The sequence below is a fragment of the Schistocerca cancellata genome, chromosome 2 (assembly GCF_023864275.1).
Source record: "Schistocerca cancellata isolate TAMUIC-IGC-003103 chromosome 2, iqSchCanc2.1, whole genome shotgun sequence".
NCBI lineage: Eukaryota > Metazoa > Arthropoda > Insecta > Orthoptera > Acrididae > Schistocerca > Schistocerca cancellata.
The window spans coordinates 748,300,680-748,321,465 of record NC_064627.1 but is presented as its reverse complement, the minus strand read 5'-3'; the positions used below and the strand labels follow the sequence as shown (position 1 = coordinate 748,321,465).

General features: G+C 39.3%; 1 protein-coding gene across 1 annotated transcript in view; it reads left to right on the top strand.

Moving 5' to 3' along the window:
* The window catches only part of LOC126162565 (GPI inositol-deacylase), a 166,907-nt gene that overhangs the window by 27,328 nt on the left and 118,793 nt on the right, over positions 1-20,786 (top strand). Inside the window, exon 4 of the mRNA XM_049919153.1 lies at positions 8,703-8,975. Within this exon, the coding sequence (XP_049775110.1) occupies positions 8,703-8,975 (273 nt within the window). The remainder of the gene's footprint in view (positions 1-8,702; positions 8,976-20,786) is intronic.

Genomic DNA, 20,786 nt, shown 5'->3' with positions numbered 1-20,786 from the left:
GAATGACCAGCAACAAACTGTCCATTCGCATGAATGGACACAGGCAGACAGTGTTTGTTGGCAATGAGGATCACCCTGTGGCTAAACATGCCTTGGTGCACGGCCAGCACATCTTGGCACAGTGTTACACCGTCCGGGTTATCTGGATACTTCCCACTAACACCAACCTGTCTGAACTCCGGAGATGGGAACTTGCCCTTCAGCATATCCTCTCTTCTCGCTATCCGCCAGGCCTCAATCTCCGCTAATTTCTAATTTCAATCTGCCGCCGCTCATACCTCACCTGTCTTTCAACATCATCTTTGCCTCTGTACTTCCGTCCCGACTGACATCTCTGCCCAAACTCTTTGCCTTTGCAAATGTCTGCTTGTGTCTGTGTATATGCGGATGGATATGTGTGTGTGTGCGAGTGTTTGCCTGTCCTTTTTTCCCCCCTAGGGTGGGTCTTTCCGCTCCCGGGATTGGAGTGGCTCCTTGCCCTCTCCCTTGGAAGGAGAAAGGGACGGGTGTGCGCTCGCACACACACACATGTGTGTGTGCGAGTGTATACCCGTCCTTTTTTCCCCATAAGGTAAGTCTTTCCGCTCCCGGGACTGGAATGACTCCTTACCCTCTCCCTTAAAACCCACATCCTTTCGTCTTTCCCTCTCCTTCCCTCTTTCCTGATGAGGCAACAGTTTGTTGCGAAAGCTTGATTTTTGTGTGTATGTTTGTGTTTGTTTGTGTGTCTATCGACCTGCCAGCGCTTTTGTTTGGTAAGTCTCATCATCTTTCTTTTTAAATATATTTTTCCCCACGTGGAATGTTTCTCTCTATTATATATATACATATTATACATTATACATTATATACATTATACATATATTATACATTATACATATTATACATTATATATATATATAAAGATATATAAAGATGATGTGACTTACCAAATGAAAGTGCTGGCAGGTCGACAGACACACAAACATACACACAAAATTCAAGCTTTCGCAACAAACTGTTGCCTCATCAGGAGAGAGGGAAGGAGAGGGAAAGACGAAAGGGTGTGGGTTTTAAGGGAGAGGGTAAGGAGTCATTCCAGTCCCGGGAGCGGAAAGACTTACCTTAGGGGGAAAAAGGGATGGGTATACACTCGCACATACACACATATCCATCCACACATATACAGACACAAGCAGACATATTTAAAGACAAAGAGTTTGGGCAGAGATGTCAGTCGAGGCAGAAGTGCAGAGGCAAAGATGTTGTTGAATGATAGGTGAGGTATGAGTGGCGGCAACTTGAATTTAGTGGAGATTGAGGCCTGGTGGATAACGGGAAGAGAGGATATATTGAAGAGCAAGTTCCCATCTCCGGAGTTCGGATAGGTTGGTGTTGGTGGGAAGTATCCAGATAACCCGGACGGTGTAACACTGCGCCAAGATGTGCTGGCCATGCACCAAGGCATGTTTAGCCACAGGGTGATCCTCATTACCAACAAACACTGTCTGCCTGTGTCCATTCATGCGAATGGACAGTTTGTTGCTGGTCATTCCCACATAGAATGCATCACAGTGTAGGCAGGTCAGTTGGTAGATCACGTGGGTGCTTTCACACGTGGCTCTGCCTTTGATTGTGTACACCTTCCGGGTTACAGGACTGGAGTAGGTGGTGGTGGGAGGGTGCATGGGACAGGTTTTACACCGGGGGCGGTTACAAGGGTAGGAGCCAGAGGGTAGGGAAGGTGGTTTGGGGATTTCATAGGGATGAACTAAGAGGTTACGAAGGTTAGGTGGATGGCGGAAAGACACTCTTGGTGGAGTGGGGAGGATTTCATGAATATGTGTGTGTGTGCGAGTGTATACTCGTCCCTTTTGCCCCCTAAGGTAAGTCTTTCCGCTCCCGGGACTGGAATGACTCCTTACCCTCTCCCTTAAAACCCACATCCTTTCGTCTTTCCCTCTCCTTCCGTCTTTCCTGATGAGGCAACAGTTTGTTGCGAAAGCTTGAATTTTGTGTGTATATTTGTGTTCGTTTGTGTGTCTGTCGACCTGCCAGCACTTTCATTTGGTAAGTCACATCATCTTTGTTTTTAAGTATATTTTTCCTTCGTGGAATGTTTCCTTCTATTATAACCATATCATTAATTTGAACCCAACAATTACGTTTGTTATTGTCGCCTTTGCATTTCGAAATCTTTCCTGTCGTCTTATTTCTCTTTATTTTCTCTTTCTGTTTTTACCAGTAGTTTCACTTTGTATTCACCTTCCCCTTTTACCGTAATCTACTATACAATTTTATCCCGCCTATATATGCTCAACAATACGTAACCCACTTCCCAATCATAACCAAAAAATTTTATTTTCCGCTTTCAACACTACCGCTGCTATAAAATCCACCGTTTCCAGTTCAATAACAGCTGCTTTCACGTATTTAACAACCATTCTGGCTAGTTCTAATAACTTTAACTTTATTTCCACTTCCGTTTTTCGCACATCACTGATCATTTTAGCCGCTCCCCACAGGTTTTAACGTCATTATTTCTACAATTGTTAGCCCCATTTGCGTAATCTTTCACCACAACACCACTCCTTTAATACGTTTTTTTGAAATTTTCTCGAAATTTTCCCGAATTTCTCCGTCCTTTGACGTGATTTAGCGGCAACACAACCACCTAACCTTTTTCCACTACGCTGTCTACCAACCCAAGTTCACCACAGGATCAACTTAACCAACACTTTTTCGCCTTTTTTCATACCAGATCTCCAATTGCTTTCTAGTTCACCTTTATCTCTCCCCATATATTTCTATCTTTCTTTTTCATTTCAACCTCATGTTAAACTTTCCACCTTCTAATACCATGTCACCCTCACAACACCCCCACAACGACCCCATTAAGTTTTATTTACATTCCTTCCGCAAACATGCCTTCACCCTAGCCAGATTACGCTCACATATTTTATTTTCTCAGGCTTGTCTGACATTTGGCATTACCCCCAAAGGCCTCACACTTAAAGTTCCCATCTCTGGCTGCTAGCCCAAACTCTTTGTCTTTAAATATGTCTGCTTGTGTGGATGGATATGTGTGTGTGTGCGAGTGTATACCCGTCCTTTTTTCCCCCTAATGTAAGTCTTTCCGCTCCCGGGACTGGAATGACTCCTTACCCTCTCCCTTAAAACCCACATCCTTTCGTCTTTCCCTCTCCTTCCCTCTTTCCTGATGAGGCAACAGTTTGTTGCGAAAGCTTGAATTTTGTGTGTATATTTGTGTTCGTTTGTGTGTCTGTCGACCTGCCAGCACTTTCATTTGGTAAGTCACATCATCTTTGTTTTTAAGTGTGTATATATATATATATATATATATACAATAGTCCTGTATGGCATAGAGCTAAAGATCAAACCTTATACTATTAGTCACAGAAAGAAAGGAGAAAGGAAGAACTGATAACCTCATTACTGCATATTATAGTGCACACATACATTCAGAACTCCAGCAACATTTTAATTTGAATGAGTATTTTCGTAAAAAAAAAAAAAAAAACCCCTCTCTGTATTCAAGTCATGTTCTTGTGTATTGAAACATATGTAACCAGATGATCTATATGTTCCTCTATGTTTGTATATTAGCCATTCAGCATGTTTATCATGCAGTTGGCTTTGTCAAAATACATCAAGCAATGCATCATAAAGTAATGAAAAATTAAAATATCTAAATATTTAGTCTGAACCTAAACATTAAAATAGTCGATGAGTCAGCCCTTATCCTGAGTACTGCCTTGTATCACTTATGTGGCACAATCTGAGGCAGAACTCCATAATTCAATGGGCTATGTTGATTTCCCCTCATCAGCTATAAAACTTACTGCCACTTGATTTTTTTGTGCAGCTCTGCTAAAATTGTAGAACAATTAACAGAATCTATTACAATAATTATTTGGTTGGAGGTGGGAAGTAGGGCCTGTCAAAATATGACTGTACATTGTGTAAACCAGCCACAAGCTTAGTTATCAAGTGTATTATACTTAGCCCATCTTCCATATTCTGAAAAACACGTAATTTCACCTATAGTGACAAGATTCACAGTGAGGGGAGACAACATGTCCTGCATCAAATTGGCACAGCCGTAAAATTGTATTCATAACACAAGTGTACACTTGACTCGTATAAAATGGCGGTACTGCATTGTCACCTGCAGATGCATTTTACATGCACTTCCAAGGAGTGATAACATAATCTGCATGTAATAATTGTTGTGGTGAGAGGGAGGGGGGGATGTGCAAGCACATAAAACATTTTCCAGCTCAGCATATATGCACTTCATTGCCTTTTCCTTTTATTTGCTAATAATGAGTTATAATGTCAAGATGGCATTCAGAGAGACTGGCCTTTTTTCTTTTTTTATGGCTGCATCATGTTTTCATTGTACTATAGTCTTTAGTTCAGCATTCTATAACATATTCCATTAAAAATTGTGAAATAACCAGTCTGATTCGTCTAATTTGTCAAGATGCTGCTGATGCCAGTGTCATTGCAGTGCTACTCCCAACTTCACATCACGCACATCATCTAAAAAATATAGCTGCTGAAATGAAAGAAGTATAAATGTTCCTAAGACATACTTTATTTCAAGAACATAAATATTCTACTTCAAGTCCTATGTATTATGCAAGTTCATAACAATCCTTTTGGACACTGTCCAGTTTCACAATGCAATCTCTCTTCTGTTACAAACACAGGCAAAGATTGTCTCTCTTCAGTCCAATGCACCATGTGGCCGGAGCTGCTATGGTTGGTTGCAGATCCACTGAAAGACTCTTGGTTCCTCAAATCCAGAACTGTACTCAGAACTGACTGCTAGCTAAACTGTGGGACACAACTTATATTATAGCATGAAGAGTTACCACCTCTTTGCACGGTTGGCTGCATGTGACAAGTGATGTGGAATGTAGCCCCTTGCTACTGGCGATGTCTGTGGAGGGCCACCTGAAATCTGTTGTCCAAGCTTAGCTGGTGCATATGCAGTCCTCATTGCTACCTGTGGTAGGGGTTGTGGCACGGACCACATTGCACCTTCCTCTCTTCTACAGTCTTTTTTCAATCACCATATTTCTTCCATCTTTTATCAGCTGAATAGGCTTACCTTATTTTCTACAGTTTGCTATTGATCCATTTTGTTGATGCACATTTAAAAAGTTCTCTGAACGCTCCAAATGGGTGGCTTGATGAAAATGTTTCTGTCTTTTTATTCTCTCTGCAGTGTCACAATATGCAGCATGTAAGTGCTACAACATATTTGATAAATGTACATAACTCCAGAAGGCTATAACTGATATGTAATTTATACTGTTAAGTTTCCATCTTTTTATGCACTTCCATTATCCACATTTAAGGTGAGCTACCTGACAGTACCATAAATAAAAATATTAGATAAAGTTATCTTGGATTTTCTGATTGACAGTTAAGGTACTTCTCTGCAAATTTCATCATCATGAAAAAATCTGAGTATTGCTTGTTCTGTCTGTTAGCTCATACCGTATTTTGAGAACATGAACAGTTCTGCAACATAATGCTTGAGGTCATTCGAAAAAACTTTTCTTTATGATGAGCTCTCATTGTCCAGTAGCATGTATTGAATACTTTGTTTCTTCAGACTCTGTCTCTCGCAGCTGAGTCCCGTAATACTAGGAACTTGGCAATTACCAGATGTAGCAGTTATTTCTTTTTTAAACTTTAATTTTGAAAATTGAGTCCTGTCTTGTCAATGTAATTTTCTGTTTATGAATCACATACACCTTGTTCTTGAGTTGCTCATATTTTAAGTTAAATATTGTGTTTCTGCGATGAAGGTGCAGAACAAGGCCAGTATTTGGTTCAAGTTTGGAAAACTTCCTAAAAACCTCACTTGTGCTGGCCAATTGAAGCTCATTAATTTGGCTTGTGGATTTGATCAGGGTTTGCCTCAACCCCCTCTCCCCACCTCCCACCCCATCACACAAGCTAACATGTAGTGTATTGAGCTATATTAGCAGGTCCACATAGTGCAACTCCTCATTGTCACATACATGCCTGCTTTTTGAAATAACAATGCAAAGAATCAGCAAGAAAATTGTATTAAAATTTTGTTTATGTATAAATAAAAGCACTCCGTGCTGAGGCAGACAGTTCACCTCCGCAAGTACTTTGTATGCGCTCAAAAACATGTTTTCAGTGTGCTGTGCTGCAGCTCAGTGTGCCCAGTTGAACATTAGTAAATTGGGACAATGTAGCTGTACTAGTCATCTCTGAATGAGGAGAGTGTCTGAAACCTCATAAATGTTTTCGATCTGCCTGTCCACTGCTCAGTGCCTCATATGTACAATTAGGGTCTGTATTTATGCTGTTGTTTGCCAGTGTTAAACATTGTATGGGAGGTAAAAATGCTTTATTGATGTCAAATATTGCCATTTCACAGAATTAGCATTCAGATGGAGCAAGTGCAAGACTGTCTTAAATCTGGTTTGTTGTATCTTCCATAATAGTGTTACAGATATCTATTTCTGGAAAAACTTATAGAAAATATATAATTGAGCCATAATCCTTTAAGTTGTCCATAAGGTGCAACATCATCACGAGATAAGACCAACCTCATCTAAATTGCAATTTTAAACAGAGCTTCATCTCAAGTGCTGGCACAACATTTGAGCATTGTTACAGGCAGGCCATTGATTGCATACCAAAGATGTATTTTCTCACTTCCGTTCATACTGTTGTAATGGTCAGGTCAAGTTTGCATGAAATACTATGAATTGAATACTACTTGTCAGAGTGCATAATTTAAGGTTACTCCAGAGAACTACAGATGTGACAATATTGGAAGCCACTAAGTATCATGAATATCACAATTTTTCTGTATTGTGATACTCATTATTTACATCATGGGAATTGTAGAACCCAATTGTTATCTTTAATTTAAAAAATACTTGAAATTATATTTCCACGTGTTACTTCCATGTAATATTCAAGATTTGTTTTCTCTGATATACATAGTACTATTTCTCTGGCATATCTATTCAAATGACCTGATGAAATTAAACACACAAAGCTCTGCAACACTTATGGATGAAATGGATGAAGTAACTTAACGTATTAACAACTTGGTGCAAATGAATGAAAGTGTGGCAGCATATTGCTGGAGATCACCCATTTGTGTACAGAAAGCTGGATGTCTCATGGTGTGAGGTCAGCATGACTATAACACAATGGGGGCTGGCCCAACAACATGAGGTAGTTGAAGGAATGGGAAAAGGAGACTGTGTGTGTCAATCAGCAAGCAGTTATGGTACACTATAGCATTGTTCTTCATTACAGAATGGTCTGGAGACGATACTTGGATGTCTTCTCACAGGGAAGAGTCATTGAGAAACTAGTAGGAGGATGAAGTGTGATGACCATAGACCAGGATTTTGTTGTTTCCCACAGCATTATTTCACACGCCTGGGAAGTCTTCTGAATCACAGACACTGCTGCCTGAAGGAAAGGAGGTGGTCAACCATTGTCAGTGACAGCAGCGGAAGACAGCTACATTGTGCAATAGGCAAGAAGGGACCCATGTCAAACAGTGGGTGTGATTACAGTCACATTTAACAGCAGGGCACACAGTCTCATGCTCCACTGTGCCACGGCTACTGCATTGCCTGATGACTCATATGTTGTGTCTCATTGACACCCGCACATCAGCGACACAGTTTGTGATGGTGTCAAGAGCATAGGACCAATGATGTGTGGGGTTGTATACTCGTCTTGGATGAGAACAGATTCTCACTCACAGTAGTGATTGTGGATGTACCCTCATATGGTGAGAGGTGGAACATATAATGCACCTAGGAACGTTGTTGAATCTGATTGTTTTTGTGTCCCAGGTGTTATGGTGCATGGAGGTATAATGTTGCATGTGCATACTGATTTTCAAATCTTTTTGTTACACCATACTCATCCCCATGCGTGTCTTTTCAGGGATGAATTCAGCCCCAACTTTATTTTTGTGGATTATAGTGTGCAACTACCTCAAACAGTGCAGGTGGGTGAGCTCTTGGAATGAGAGGGTATTTGACAAATGGACTGCCTTACTGACTCCCCCAACGTAAATCCCATCGAGCATGTGTAGGATGCATTTGGAAGTTCTGTTAACTCATCTGAATGCATCAACAACCATCCAAAAGCTAAGTGTGTTGGTGAAAGACAGGAAAACTCCTTACCAACCTTGTGGCCACCACGAAAGCATGTTGCAGAGCATGCATTGCTGTAGTGAACAAACACACTGTTTAGAACCATGTCGTACCATTTCTAATGTCCACTATAAATTGCAGTGACTTAAGTGAAATTATTGTCGTTTAATAAAAATATTTTTCTGTTCATCTCATTGTGTATTTCTGTGAATTGCCTTCTGTACTACAATGCAGCAGTTCTTTGTATGGTCCAAGTTTCATTGAGATATGTTACTTGGCAGTGACACATCATGTGAACCTTACTTTCATGCTTAAGTTTTGCACACCAGTGTATTTAGCAGTTCCTATTCTTATTTATTACTCTGCATATACAATTGTTTCTTTGCATATTTGTAGCTAAATAATTAATAAATATAATAATAATAATAATATTTAATAATTTTATGTAGCTTATTAGTGTGTCAATTAAACAGAACTTTCAGTAACTTGTTAATGTTTTTCACTGTAATGTATTTTTAGGGTGGTGTAGTGGCAAGAGGCTTATTCATGTTGCCTGATTTCAATACATCACTTGTAAAAGTGATAGTGACATTAGCAACACCCCATGTATCTCCTGTCCTCTCTGTCGACTGGCATTTATCTTCATACTTTGGTAAAACCAATGTATTTTGGGGAACACACAGGAATGATCAGTTGAAGAATGTCACTTTTGTTTCACTGGGTGGAGGACACCGTGATGTTATGGTTCAGTCGGCACTTACAATTAGTTCCTCTGCTGACATCAACATTCTGGTAAGTTACTGTTTGCATTTGTCTTGTTTGTTTCCAATCTGCTTTAGAGAATGATTTGCTTGTCACACTTGATGACAATAATAATAATAATAATAATAATAACCCGGTACAACATAACAGACATGCACGGTGGATACAAGTAGAAACAGACTCATACAAGATGATACCACAAATGCCTGAAGTGATAATTTTGCAACATGAAGTCACCCGAGCAATTAATTCTATTGGAAAGCCCCTGGAAATGATAAAATAGCAAATTTCTGGCTAAAGAAGTTCACCTCAACACATTCACATCTAACTAAATTATTTAACAGTTACATTGCAGACCCATACACATTCCCTGATACACTTACACATGGAATAACCTATCTGAAACCTAAAGATCAAGCAGACACAGCAAACCCAGCTAAATATCGCCCCATAACATGCCTACCAACAATCTACAAAATATTAACTTCAGTCATTACACAGAAATTAATGACACATACAACATAGAACAAAATTATAAATGAAGAACAAAAAGGCTGCTGAAAAGGAGCACGAGGATGTAAAGAGCAACTGATAATAGATACAGAGGTGACATATCCAGCTAAAACTAAACAAAGGTCTCTACACTATGCATACATTGATTACCAAAAAGCTTTTGATAGTGTACCCCACTCATGGTTACTACAGATATTGGAAATATACAAAGTAGATCCTAGATTTATACAGTTCCTAAACATAGTAATGAAAAATTGGAAAACCACACTTAATGTCCAAACAAATTCAAATAATATCATATCACAGCCAATACAGATTAAGCGTGGAATATACCAAGGAGAATCATTAAGTCCTTTCTGGTTCTGCCTTGCCCTGAACCCACTATCCAACATGCTAAATAATACAAATTATGGATACAATATTACTGGAACATACCAACACAAAATCGCACATTTGCTATACATGGATGATCTAAAGCTACTGAGAGCAACAAATCAACAACTCAACCAATTACTAAAGATAACAGAAGTATTCAGCAATGATATAAATATGGCTTTTGGAACAGACAGATGTAAGAAAAATAGCATAGTCAAGGGAAAACACACTAAACAAGAAGGTTACATATTGGATAACCACAGTGACTCCATAGAAGCGATGGAAAAAACAGATGCCTATAAATATCTAGGATACAGACAAAAAATAGGAATAGATAATACAAATATTAAAGAAGAACTAAAAGAAATATATAGACAAAGACTAACAAAAATACTGAAAACAGAACTGACAGCAAGAAACAAGACAAAAGCTATAAATACTTATGCTATACCAATATTGACCTACTCATTTGGAGTAGTGAAATGGAATAACACAGACCTAGAAGCACTCAATACACTTACACGATCACAATGCCACAAATATAGAATACATCACATACATTCAGCAACTGAAAGATTCACATTAAGCAGAAAGGAAGGAGGAAGGGGATTCATTGATATAAAAAACCTACATTATGGACAGGTAGACAATTTAAGAAAATTCTTTCTAGAACGAGCAGAAACTAGCAAAATACACAAAGCAATCACTCATATAAATACATCGGCTACACCACTGCAATTTCATAACCACTTCTACAACCCTTTAGATCACATAACATCAACAGATACCAAGAAAGTAAATTGGAAAATGAAAACACTACATGGCAAGCACCCGTATCATCTAACACAGCCATACATCGATCAAGACGCATCCAACACATGGCTAAGAAAAGGCAATATATACAGTGAGACGGAAGGATTCATGATTGCAATACAGGATCAAACAATAAACACCAGATATTACAGCAGGCATATTATTAAAGATCCCAATACCACAATAGATCACAATAGATAAATGCAGACTTTGCAAACAACAAATAGAAACAGTAGATCACATCACCAGCGGATGTACAATACTAGCAAATACAGAATACCCCAGAAGACATGACAATGTAGCAAAAATAATACATCAACAACTTGCCATAAAACATAAACTAATAAAACAACACGTTCCCACATACAAGTATGCACCACAAGATGTACTGGAGAATGATGAATACAAATTATACTGGAACAGAACCATTATAACAGATAAAAACAACACCACATAATAAACCTGACATCATACTCACCAATAAAAAGAAGAAATTAACACAACTAATCGAAATATCCATACCCAATACAAAAAATATACAGAAGAAAACAGGAGAAAAAATTGAAAAATACATCCAACTGGCTGAGGAAGTCAAGGATATGTGGCATCAGGATAAAGTTGACATTATACCGATTATACTATCAACTACAGGAGTCATACCGCACAATATCCACCAGTACATCAACGCAATACAGCTACATCCAAACGTATATACACAACTACAGAAATCCGTAATTATTGATACATGTTCAATAACCCGAAAGTTCCTAAATGCAATGTAACATATACCGTACAGTTAAAAGGAAGTCATGCTTGATCAAGGTCCGCGTCACTTTTATTTTTGACCAGACATAATGTCTGAGAAAAGAAAGAATAATAATAATGTTTTATGGTTCTTTTTCTAGTAGTGTAACCTGTAAGTTTCAGTAAGTCAGAAGAATACATGAAGAATAGCAACAGAAAGAATATACTAAGGATTCTGTTAAACCTTTTTGTTCTGTTTTATTTCATTATTCTACATATGTCGAAAGTTGGAGGGAAGTTATGAAAATCTCATGTTATTTTTATGTATTGACAAATGAGAAACAAAGGAATTGAAATAGGATTCGCCTGATATTTATATACAAAAAATTACAATAAATACAGTTTACAATATGGAGACAATATTGCAGACAGATCAGTAATGATAATTTACACACATTCAGTAAATAGTTAATAAATATACAGGGTGGAGAACTACAATCTGATAATAAGTTTAGAGCACGGTAGAGGATGTTAAAGAGATCAACATATTCCAGATAATCATAGGTCAGAAATATGCCATCGCGGAGTACAGCCATAAAATTACAGCCAATCAGTGACGAGCATGTGGAAGTGTGTGCATTTAAACTAACTTGGTCCCATTAATACTGGTTGTGTTAAAGAGTACAGTTGCTAAGTAAATTAGCTGAAGGTAATGGTTTCAGATGAACAGTCAAAGCTAGGCAAACTTTAAATTCTTATTCATTGCTGGTTATGTTAAACAGAATTTTCTGTGTTATTTATGAGTTAAACCGTGACTATTAAATCAACTATCCTGAAAGTACTCTAATGCCATCAATTTGTTAAGATAATAAGCTGTACTGCAAATACAGCAAAGGGGTAAGATAGTCAACATGTATTACTGAAGAGTGTAATGTTGTTAATAATGAATCTGGGGGCTCTATATTTTAATTTTTGCTAATAAATTTTTATTCTAACAGTGCTGTAGATCATTAAGTGTCAACTAAGACAGTGGTGAAAAAGGAAACCAATATTCAGTTTTAATAATTCTTTTTATCTCTGACACAGATTTAAAAGCAAATGATTAAAATTTCTGCCTCCAGCATCACACTAAAGCCGACGTCATTGAATAAATGGTTGGCAAACCCTTTAAAAAATGCCTGAAATGTCACAAATGATTCTCATAGCATCAAAAATTGTTGTGACCAGCTGTTCAGAGCTGTTGACTGGTGTCTGATTGAAGTCGTCTTTTGTAAAGCCTCTCACAAAAGAAGTCCAGTGGTATTAAACTGGGCAGTTAGGGAGGTCACTCTCAAAGTCTACCAATACCTGACTTACACATGCATGAGTACTTTATACAATTGTCGCCTGTCTTCCAGAGTGGAATACAGCTGGGCACCATATGGTTGGAACAACATCCTTTAGCATAAGTGAATAGGAATGTCTTCCAACAGTACTGACAATTACTGTGGACATTAAATACTGCTTCCCTAGTAAAAGTAGCCTCTTCCTTAAACAGGATAAATTAGGGAGAATTCACATTGTTGGGTCCCTGCCTTAACAGTCATGCATAAAAATTTATTCGCCTTGGATCATCTATTTAAACCTTGGTCCTTTTGTGCATGATAAGGATGTAAACAGTTTGCTTTTGTGACATTCCAAACGAGCTGATGAATGACACAAAATAAATTGCTCTGGTGCTGATTGCAGGCATTGAATAATAATGCTAGAGTATCTCTTCCTCAAATTTAAGAGTCCTCTGTTCTTGGTCATCCTGTACCAACCTCTCTGGGTGCAAACATACCTTTTCTTTCCCTTTTTGGATGGGGAATGTTGTACTAGTCAGAAAGTGAGAAGAGGATAGTACCTGGCATATTTGTTTGTGAGTGAGATCTGTGGGATAGTGTGGGAGAGAAAATTGTGGAATAGGTTGTTGGTGTAAGTGTTGAGGGATTCGGTGGTGGAGTAGATACCCATGCCACAGTTGAGTAGGCTGTAGGAAACAAGAGTGTTTGAGTGTAGGCAGAGTGACAGCTGTCAAAGTACAGATTTTGTTGTTTATTGTTTGTTTTTGTATGAGCAGATCTTTTAAGGTACTGTAGGAAGTGTAGTAGTTCTAATACATAAACATTCAAATAAATCATGATGAGAAACTGAAAAAGGTAACATTTTAATTTCTCAGCTTGTGTAGTCTTCTGTTGATTGACATATATCTGGCTCTTTTGTTTCAGTCCTATCTACAACATTTGTTCTCATGAAAAGGTATTGCTGTTTAATAGTGACATTTCTTCAGTGCTCACTGTAGATTCAGAATTAACTTCACACCTCATTTAACTATGCTGATAATTTCATGATTACTTCTACCTTCTATGTATTTATTTTATTTATTTATTGTATGGCACACATCACAGTCCTTATATATTTTATTCATATGTTAATTATAGATTGACATCAGGACATTTAATATAATCAGTTACCTCCTCCGTTGCAGCGAGGAAATCGTTGAACGTTCCCTTGTAGGCTCAAACTGGGCATTTTTCCACTATGTGTCAGACTTTGTTTTTCAGTGCCGCAGTCACAATTTGGTGTTGGTATCATTCCTCACTTGTAGCAGGCATCAGCACATCTTCTGTGGCCAGTAAGTATGCGGTTTAGAGTTGTCCACACTTTGCGCAACTGGTTGAAGCCAGGTGGTTTCTCAGCTGTGGTGAAACTTTGGCATTTTGGAGGGCAGTGTTCTTGCCAGTGTTGTTTCCACAGATTGTTGACACCAACGTTGGAGTTCGTCATCTCTTTAGCAGAGAGTAATGCTGGTCTTCTTGATTTAAGTCTTCTGCACTCCAAGTCAGCTATGTCGTTGTGTAGGGCAGTTGTGGGTTATTAGTTATCTTGTTGAACTCACTGAGAAGAGAGTGTTTTCACTGCATTTCTGGTGGTGGTATGTGGCTCAGGGTTGACAGCCATACAGTGGACGTAGATTTTATTGTGCCACTGATTGTGCACATGGTGTCATTTAGTACCAAATCAGCCCTGCTTGTATGCGGGCTGTTAATCCACACAGGAGCACTGTATTCTGCCACCGAGTAGACAAGCCCACCTGCTGATGTGCGGAGTGTGCTTGCTGTGGAGCCCCATGTGGTGCCACACAGTTTATAGATGATGTTGTTTCTTGTCCTCGTTTTATCTGCAGTCTTTGTCAGGTGCTCCTTGTAAGAGAGCGTTCTGTCCAGTATGACTCCTAGATATTTGGGATAGTTATTATGGCTAAGGCGTTTCCCGTGAAAGATGACATTAAGCTCTCTTTTTGCTGAGTGGTTGCAAAGATGGAAGCATGATATGTCAGTCTTAGTCGGATTTGGGTGCAGTTTCCATTTGCAGAAATAGCCACTCAGCAGCTTCAAATCGGAGCACAAGGTGTCTTCAGTAGCCTCGAATGATTCATGTACCACAGCTATAGCCCAATTGTTTGCATAGCCAAACTCCCTATATTGTGTGTTTGGGATGTCAGAAGTATAAAGACTGAAGAACAATGGAGCAAGGACTGAGCCTTGTGGTAACCCATTGTTGAGAATTTTGGTAGAGCTCATTTGATCTCCAGTGATCACTTGAAAAGCTCTCCTGGCAATCATGTTATTGATGAGTCTGATGATATTGTTGCATGAGATTATATGTATGAGTTTGTACAACAGGCCTTGTCTCCAGACAGTGTCATAGGCTGGGCTCAGGTCTGTGACTGCAACTGATGTTTTTTCCTTTTTCTAGTATCCTGCCTCTATATGTGTTGTCAGGTAAAGTACTTGATCAGTGCAGCTTGTATTAGGTCAAAATCCTGATTGTCAGCAATTGATTCCAGTATTTTTGGGCTCAGTCTGTTACACAGGAGTCCCTCGAGCAGCTTGTATATGACACTGAGCAATGTGATTGGCCTATAACTCTTCGGCTGATCACTTGGTTTTCCTGGTTTAAGCAGTGTGATGATCTTAGAGGTTTTCATTTTTTGTGATATGTTCTCTGTTGCCATTACATTTGAGTAAAACTCTGCAAGCCATTTTTTGGCATATTTCCCACAGTGAAGGAATTCTGGGTGTATTCCATCCAATCCAGGTGCCTTTCCCACCTTGACACTCTTCAGCACTTCTCTGACTTCATTGGTGGTAAATTTCAAGGAATACTGGTCCAAAGGTATGCTGTTTTTGTTAAGAATACTAAATTCACGGAGTATTATTCTTTTATGTTTCGTGTCCGTTGGCGGTCTAGATGTTGCCTGTATGTGAGCTGAAATCCTATTTGCAGAAATATCCGTTGAGTTATGATGTAGTTTGTTAGCTCCACCTAGTTTTCGGAGGAGAGACCAGGCCTGTCTACTAGATGTCTTGAAATCAAGTGAATCAACGGTTTCAATCCATTTCTCTCGCCTGTGTTGTCCAGGCTGTGCAGCAGGTCGTCTGCAATTTCAGGGTCTCCACTCCCAAGTAGTCTCTGATACTTATTTACGCACTCTTTGTCCCATCCTGGTACGTATTGTTTACTGAACCCCCTTCGGACAGCAGCTTTCGCTGCACTTTTAACTGCGTGTATGAGTCTGTCATAATTACGCACTGTTGGGTGAATCCATCCCGAGCACTTATCCAATTTTTTCACATAGATATCCCACTTTGCCTTTCTGAAATTCCATCTTGGGTGTTGTATGGTTGTTATTAGTGGGATATTGATTCCAATTTCAATCAAGACTGGGCGGTGTTGGCTATGAGGGAAGTCTCTTAATACATGTCTTGTAGCTCTTAGTGGTGTATGGTTATTGCCAGTCGTCACGAAGCATAAATCTGGGTTATATTCCTTTCTCCAAGCTGCTGACCTAAATGTTCCTTGGTCCTTTGGGTCAAAAACTAAAAACAGGTTGTTACTCTCTGCCCAGTTAGTAAGAGCCTCACCATTTCCATCAGCTGTTCTATATTTTCACAGAGGGTGGTGGCTATTAAAATCCCCCACGTATATTGCTGGGTATGGCAGGACATCTTGAGGCCAGGGAATGGTTGGTGGTTTGCACACATTGCTCACTGACAGATCTCCTATCTTGACAACAACTTCATGTTACACGCCATATGCACGATGTTACATTGCACTAACTAGGTTGTAGCCCGGAATCATATCTGTGATGTACGATGCAGAATTAGCCAGGAGATCAGCAATCAAGATCGATGATTATTTGACCACCTCGAAATGACTTCTTTAGCATCACTTGGGATACACGTGTAGCTTATGGTATGCTATGGATGTGAACAGTCATTGTCTCCCTATCTTCTGTGTGTAATCATTTGACATGTTTTGCACTTTTTTGTCAGCATCTAAATCAGTCTTACATGCTCTTGTTGCTTCAGGAGATCAGGAGAATTGCTTAAGGTCAGAAAATATTCTGTGTTTGCAGTCCAATTTGAGTCTTTATTTCTTTGCCTCTTTTCCACATGACTCTCTTTCTTTCCATGTGATGTGCAAATGCTTTTCACTTTATTTCCACATATTAGAAAGAATTTCAGAAGGGTTGTTGTGCACTATATTTATGTTGTTTTCATGCCATAGTCCACTTATCTGAAGAGGTTGAGATCTCTTGTGTAAATTTCAGAATGCTTTTTTATGACTTATGCTCAAACTGGTTAACAGAGATCTCAATTAACCCTCTGTCCCCACATCCTCCACCCAACATTTTCCCTTCCTCTGTGCTATAACCCCCCTCCTAACCCACTTCTCTAAATCACATTCATTGTGCACCATTACCTATCGGCTCCAGCACCCATACATCACAAGCTACCCGTTCCTTCCTGCATTCCTAACCAGCACACCAGCTACTACCCACCTCCAACACCTCTTCTTCCCCATTTAAAAATATCACTGAAACAGTGTTATGGTTTATTTTACAGAGAATTAAGAACTTAATTTTGGGGTCTCATTTTTATTCATGTAAAGGATGTTTAACAAAAAGTTGAAATATACTGTTGATGGTTTTTAGGGCTTCAGTTATGAAGTTTGCAAAAAAACTTGGTCGAATCATCTCTCTCTCTCTCTCTCTCTCTCTCTCTCTCTCTCTCTCTGTTTCTATTTCCCTCACCTCCCACTGTGTGTGTGTGTATGTATGTGTGTGTGTGTGTGTGTGTGTGTGTGTGTGTGTGTGTGTGTGTAGCATTTTCATTTCTTTTGTTGCTGAGACAGTATAAAGGAAATTTCCATTCACAAAAAGACTGATGCACCACCCAGAACTTACGCCTAGGAGATACAACTTCCAGGATAGTTGAAAGAAGTCCATAAAAATAGATAACTTTTGAAAACCGCATAAGACCACAGCCCTACCAGCTTTCAAAACTGCAAGTTCTCACTTCAGGAAGAACAGAGGAATTCATTAAGCAGGTAGGGCACTCCAAATCCATACTGAGGGTACCCACATGGTCCTCCTCCAAAAGCAGAGCCATCTTTATGTATGTTGATTTGCAGCTCATTAAGATTGCTTCCCAACTTTGGTCTACATCAAAGCAACAACAAATAGCAATATTTCCACTTTGACAGGTACCATCCCTTCCATGAAAATGCTACCTTTTATAGTTACTTACAAGAAGCATATCTGTTCCAACACTAAACTCTTCAGCACGTAGTCCCTAACCGCCTGTAGCAATATCTCCCAGGTTCCACACTGTAGCTGTTGGTGATTGTAATTTTTATGTTACCTATTATATCCCCTTTACTTCTCATTCCTTTTCTTCCTTTTTCTGCCATTATTTTTGTTACCCCTTTCTTCTCTTCTCTCTCTCTCTCTTTCTCTCTCTCTTTTTTCCTCCCCCCCCCCCCCTCCTTTTTGTGTTAAAATACTTCTCTTGTGTTACTAATATAACTTTTCCATTTCTTCTAATATATCTTTAATTCTCACTCCTTTTCTTCCTTTTTGTGTCATGGCTGAGAGAGCCATGCCAATTAATGTGCTACAGGTAGTAATAATAATTAGTAATCAAATAAACATTACAGTCAGTCATACTTGAATCGACATGAATTTGTTCCAATCCACTGATAGTCACTGACGTAGCATTTGGACAGTACTGACAAGGGTGACATCAGTGTGGCCAAATTGTCGGAGAGCAGTAGGGTTCAATGTAGTTCACAGGACGGGTAAAACTCGTAGTCAGTTCAAGGTAGCTTGGCTGCTGTTGGTGATGCGGAGAGATGGGCTCTATTGGATGAACTGTGGATGCAGCTGGTGTAATTTGGGAGTGAAGATGAGTTACGCAGAGACAGGCTGCAGATACATCGGTGTCTAGTACAGTGTGAAGAACTCAGAGGAGATGCTTAGTGAAGACTTGGGATGAGGCTCGGAATGAGGTTATTGGTGGCTGGTATGGAGAATTCAAATGAAGCATAAACAAATATTCAGACACGGCTTGGAGCAAAGACATCATTGGCCAATGTGCAGAGCTCAGATGAGGCACAGAGTGAAGGTTCAGAAAGTGGCTCAAGGTGAAGGTGTTGGTGGCTGGAGAACTCAAACGAAATGCGAAATGAAGACTTGGATGTGCTTTGTGCAAAGGACTGTGTGGGAGTGGGGAGGGGGCATGATTGAGGGACTATGGGTGGTCGACATTTGACTCAGATTGACTCCAGATCCAAACTGGCTCTTGTTGTCTGGTTTGGCTGGACAGCATCCTTTATAGTGCCTGGTGGCACATTGGAGTTCATGTGATCTGCTGACAATGGCAACACTAATTGGGGCAGTGTCTCATGCTTCTACTGGCAAAGATGATGACACGTGGCACGATGGCATCTGCAGGAGACACAGCTGACAAAAAACACAATGCACATATGTTGCGGACGTCTGGTCGTTCTGCTTATCCTGGATCTCCCACAGTGGTGGTTACAGTGGCCTGGAGGAGTGGCAATCAGCACTACACACCTATGTTGCATAGCAATGGCTCCCAGGAATACCATATTCCTGTTATTATCTCTGGTCTGAAGATGCACAGTACTTGCTAATGTACTGTATTGTCTTCATGTCCTCTCTGACACCTTTGTTTCCTTCTTTTCCCTCTATTTCTCCTCAAACAAGATAGATGTAGATTCCTCCTATGCTGGTAACTGAGTGACCTACTCCCTTCCCCCATCCCTTCCTTGGTCAAATATCTCCTAACCAATTTCTTTTGCCTCCTTAAAGACGGAATCAGCTTTTCTGGTGGCACAGAGTATTTTCATCTACTCTTATATGTTTTAATTGTTTTATTGGAAGTTGTACATTGAGAAGGTGAGTACTGACCAGCCTTCTGTATCTTTGGAGAAGCTTATATTCTGCGTGACAAATACTGTATTTTACAGACTGTAAGACGCTAAGGACTATAAGACATTCGTTAATTTTTAAGCTGTTTTTTAAACTAACATTTTTACCATTTTTATTATTACATTGCAAAGCCAGACTAAAAAAATTCTTTGTTTATAAAACCAAACTGACCATTACAATTCCTGAAAATCATCATATGAACTTTCTTCTTCTTCATCATTATTGTTGTCCTCTTCATATATAAGATGGTCTTCACTGCCATCGAGACTGTTACTTATGCCACACTTCTTGAAAGTTTAACAATAATGTCTTCTGTCACTTTAGACCTTGGTTCTTTTATCCACTGACAACCTCGTTTGATTGTAGGTCATTTTAAATCTCCGTTTGGCAATAATTCATATTTTGTTTCATCCATCACCTATGTGTTCCATTCCTGTCTCATATACACTTTAAATTGTTTATTTATTGAGGCATCAAGAGGTTGCAGTTGTGAAGTAAGTCCTCCAGGGATAACAGCAAGTTCTGTATTTCCTTGTGTCAGTTTCTCTTTCACAGAATTTTTCAAATCACCACTAAAACACAAGAAGAGAACTCTTCTTCAGTAAAGCACCTTTCATTCTCTCGCATACTCTGTTAATCCACACTTTCATATCAGCCCCATCCATCCAACCCATGTCATGTACATGAGCAACACCGCCTAGTGGTATTTCAGAAGGTTTTGGCGTTGTTTCACACTTGAAAATGATAATTGATTAAGTTTAGTACTGTCATGACAACGTGAAGGACAACAGTGTAGCATATTTTTTCATTTCCACATTTGCTTATAGTAACAGTTTTAGCACCTTTAATGGCAACAGTTCCGTTACTCGGCAAATCAAATGTCAGAGGAGTTTCATCCATATTCATTATTTGGCCTAGTTCCACACTAATTTTCTTTTGATGTTAAATAATAAAGCAATGGAAAGATCATATTTTCTTTCATACACTTGTGGCATTTTCTAGGGTATTTTGGTGTGAGGTTGCATGCTTCATAAAACTTTAGCACCAACCAACTCTGCCCTTAAGTCCGTTAG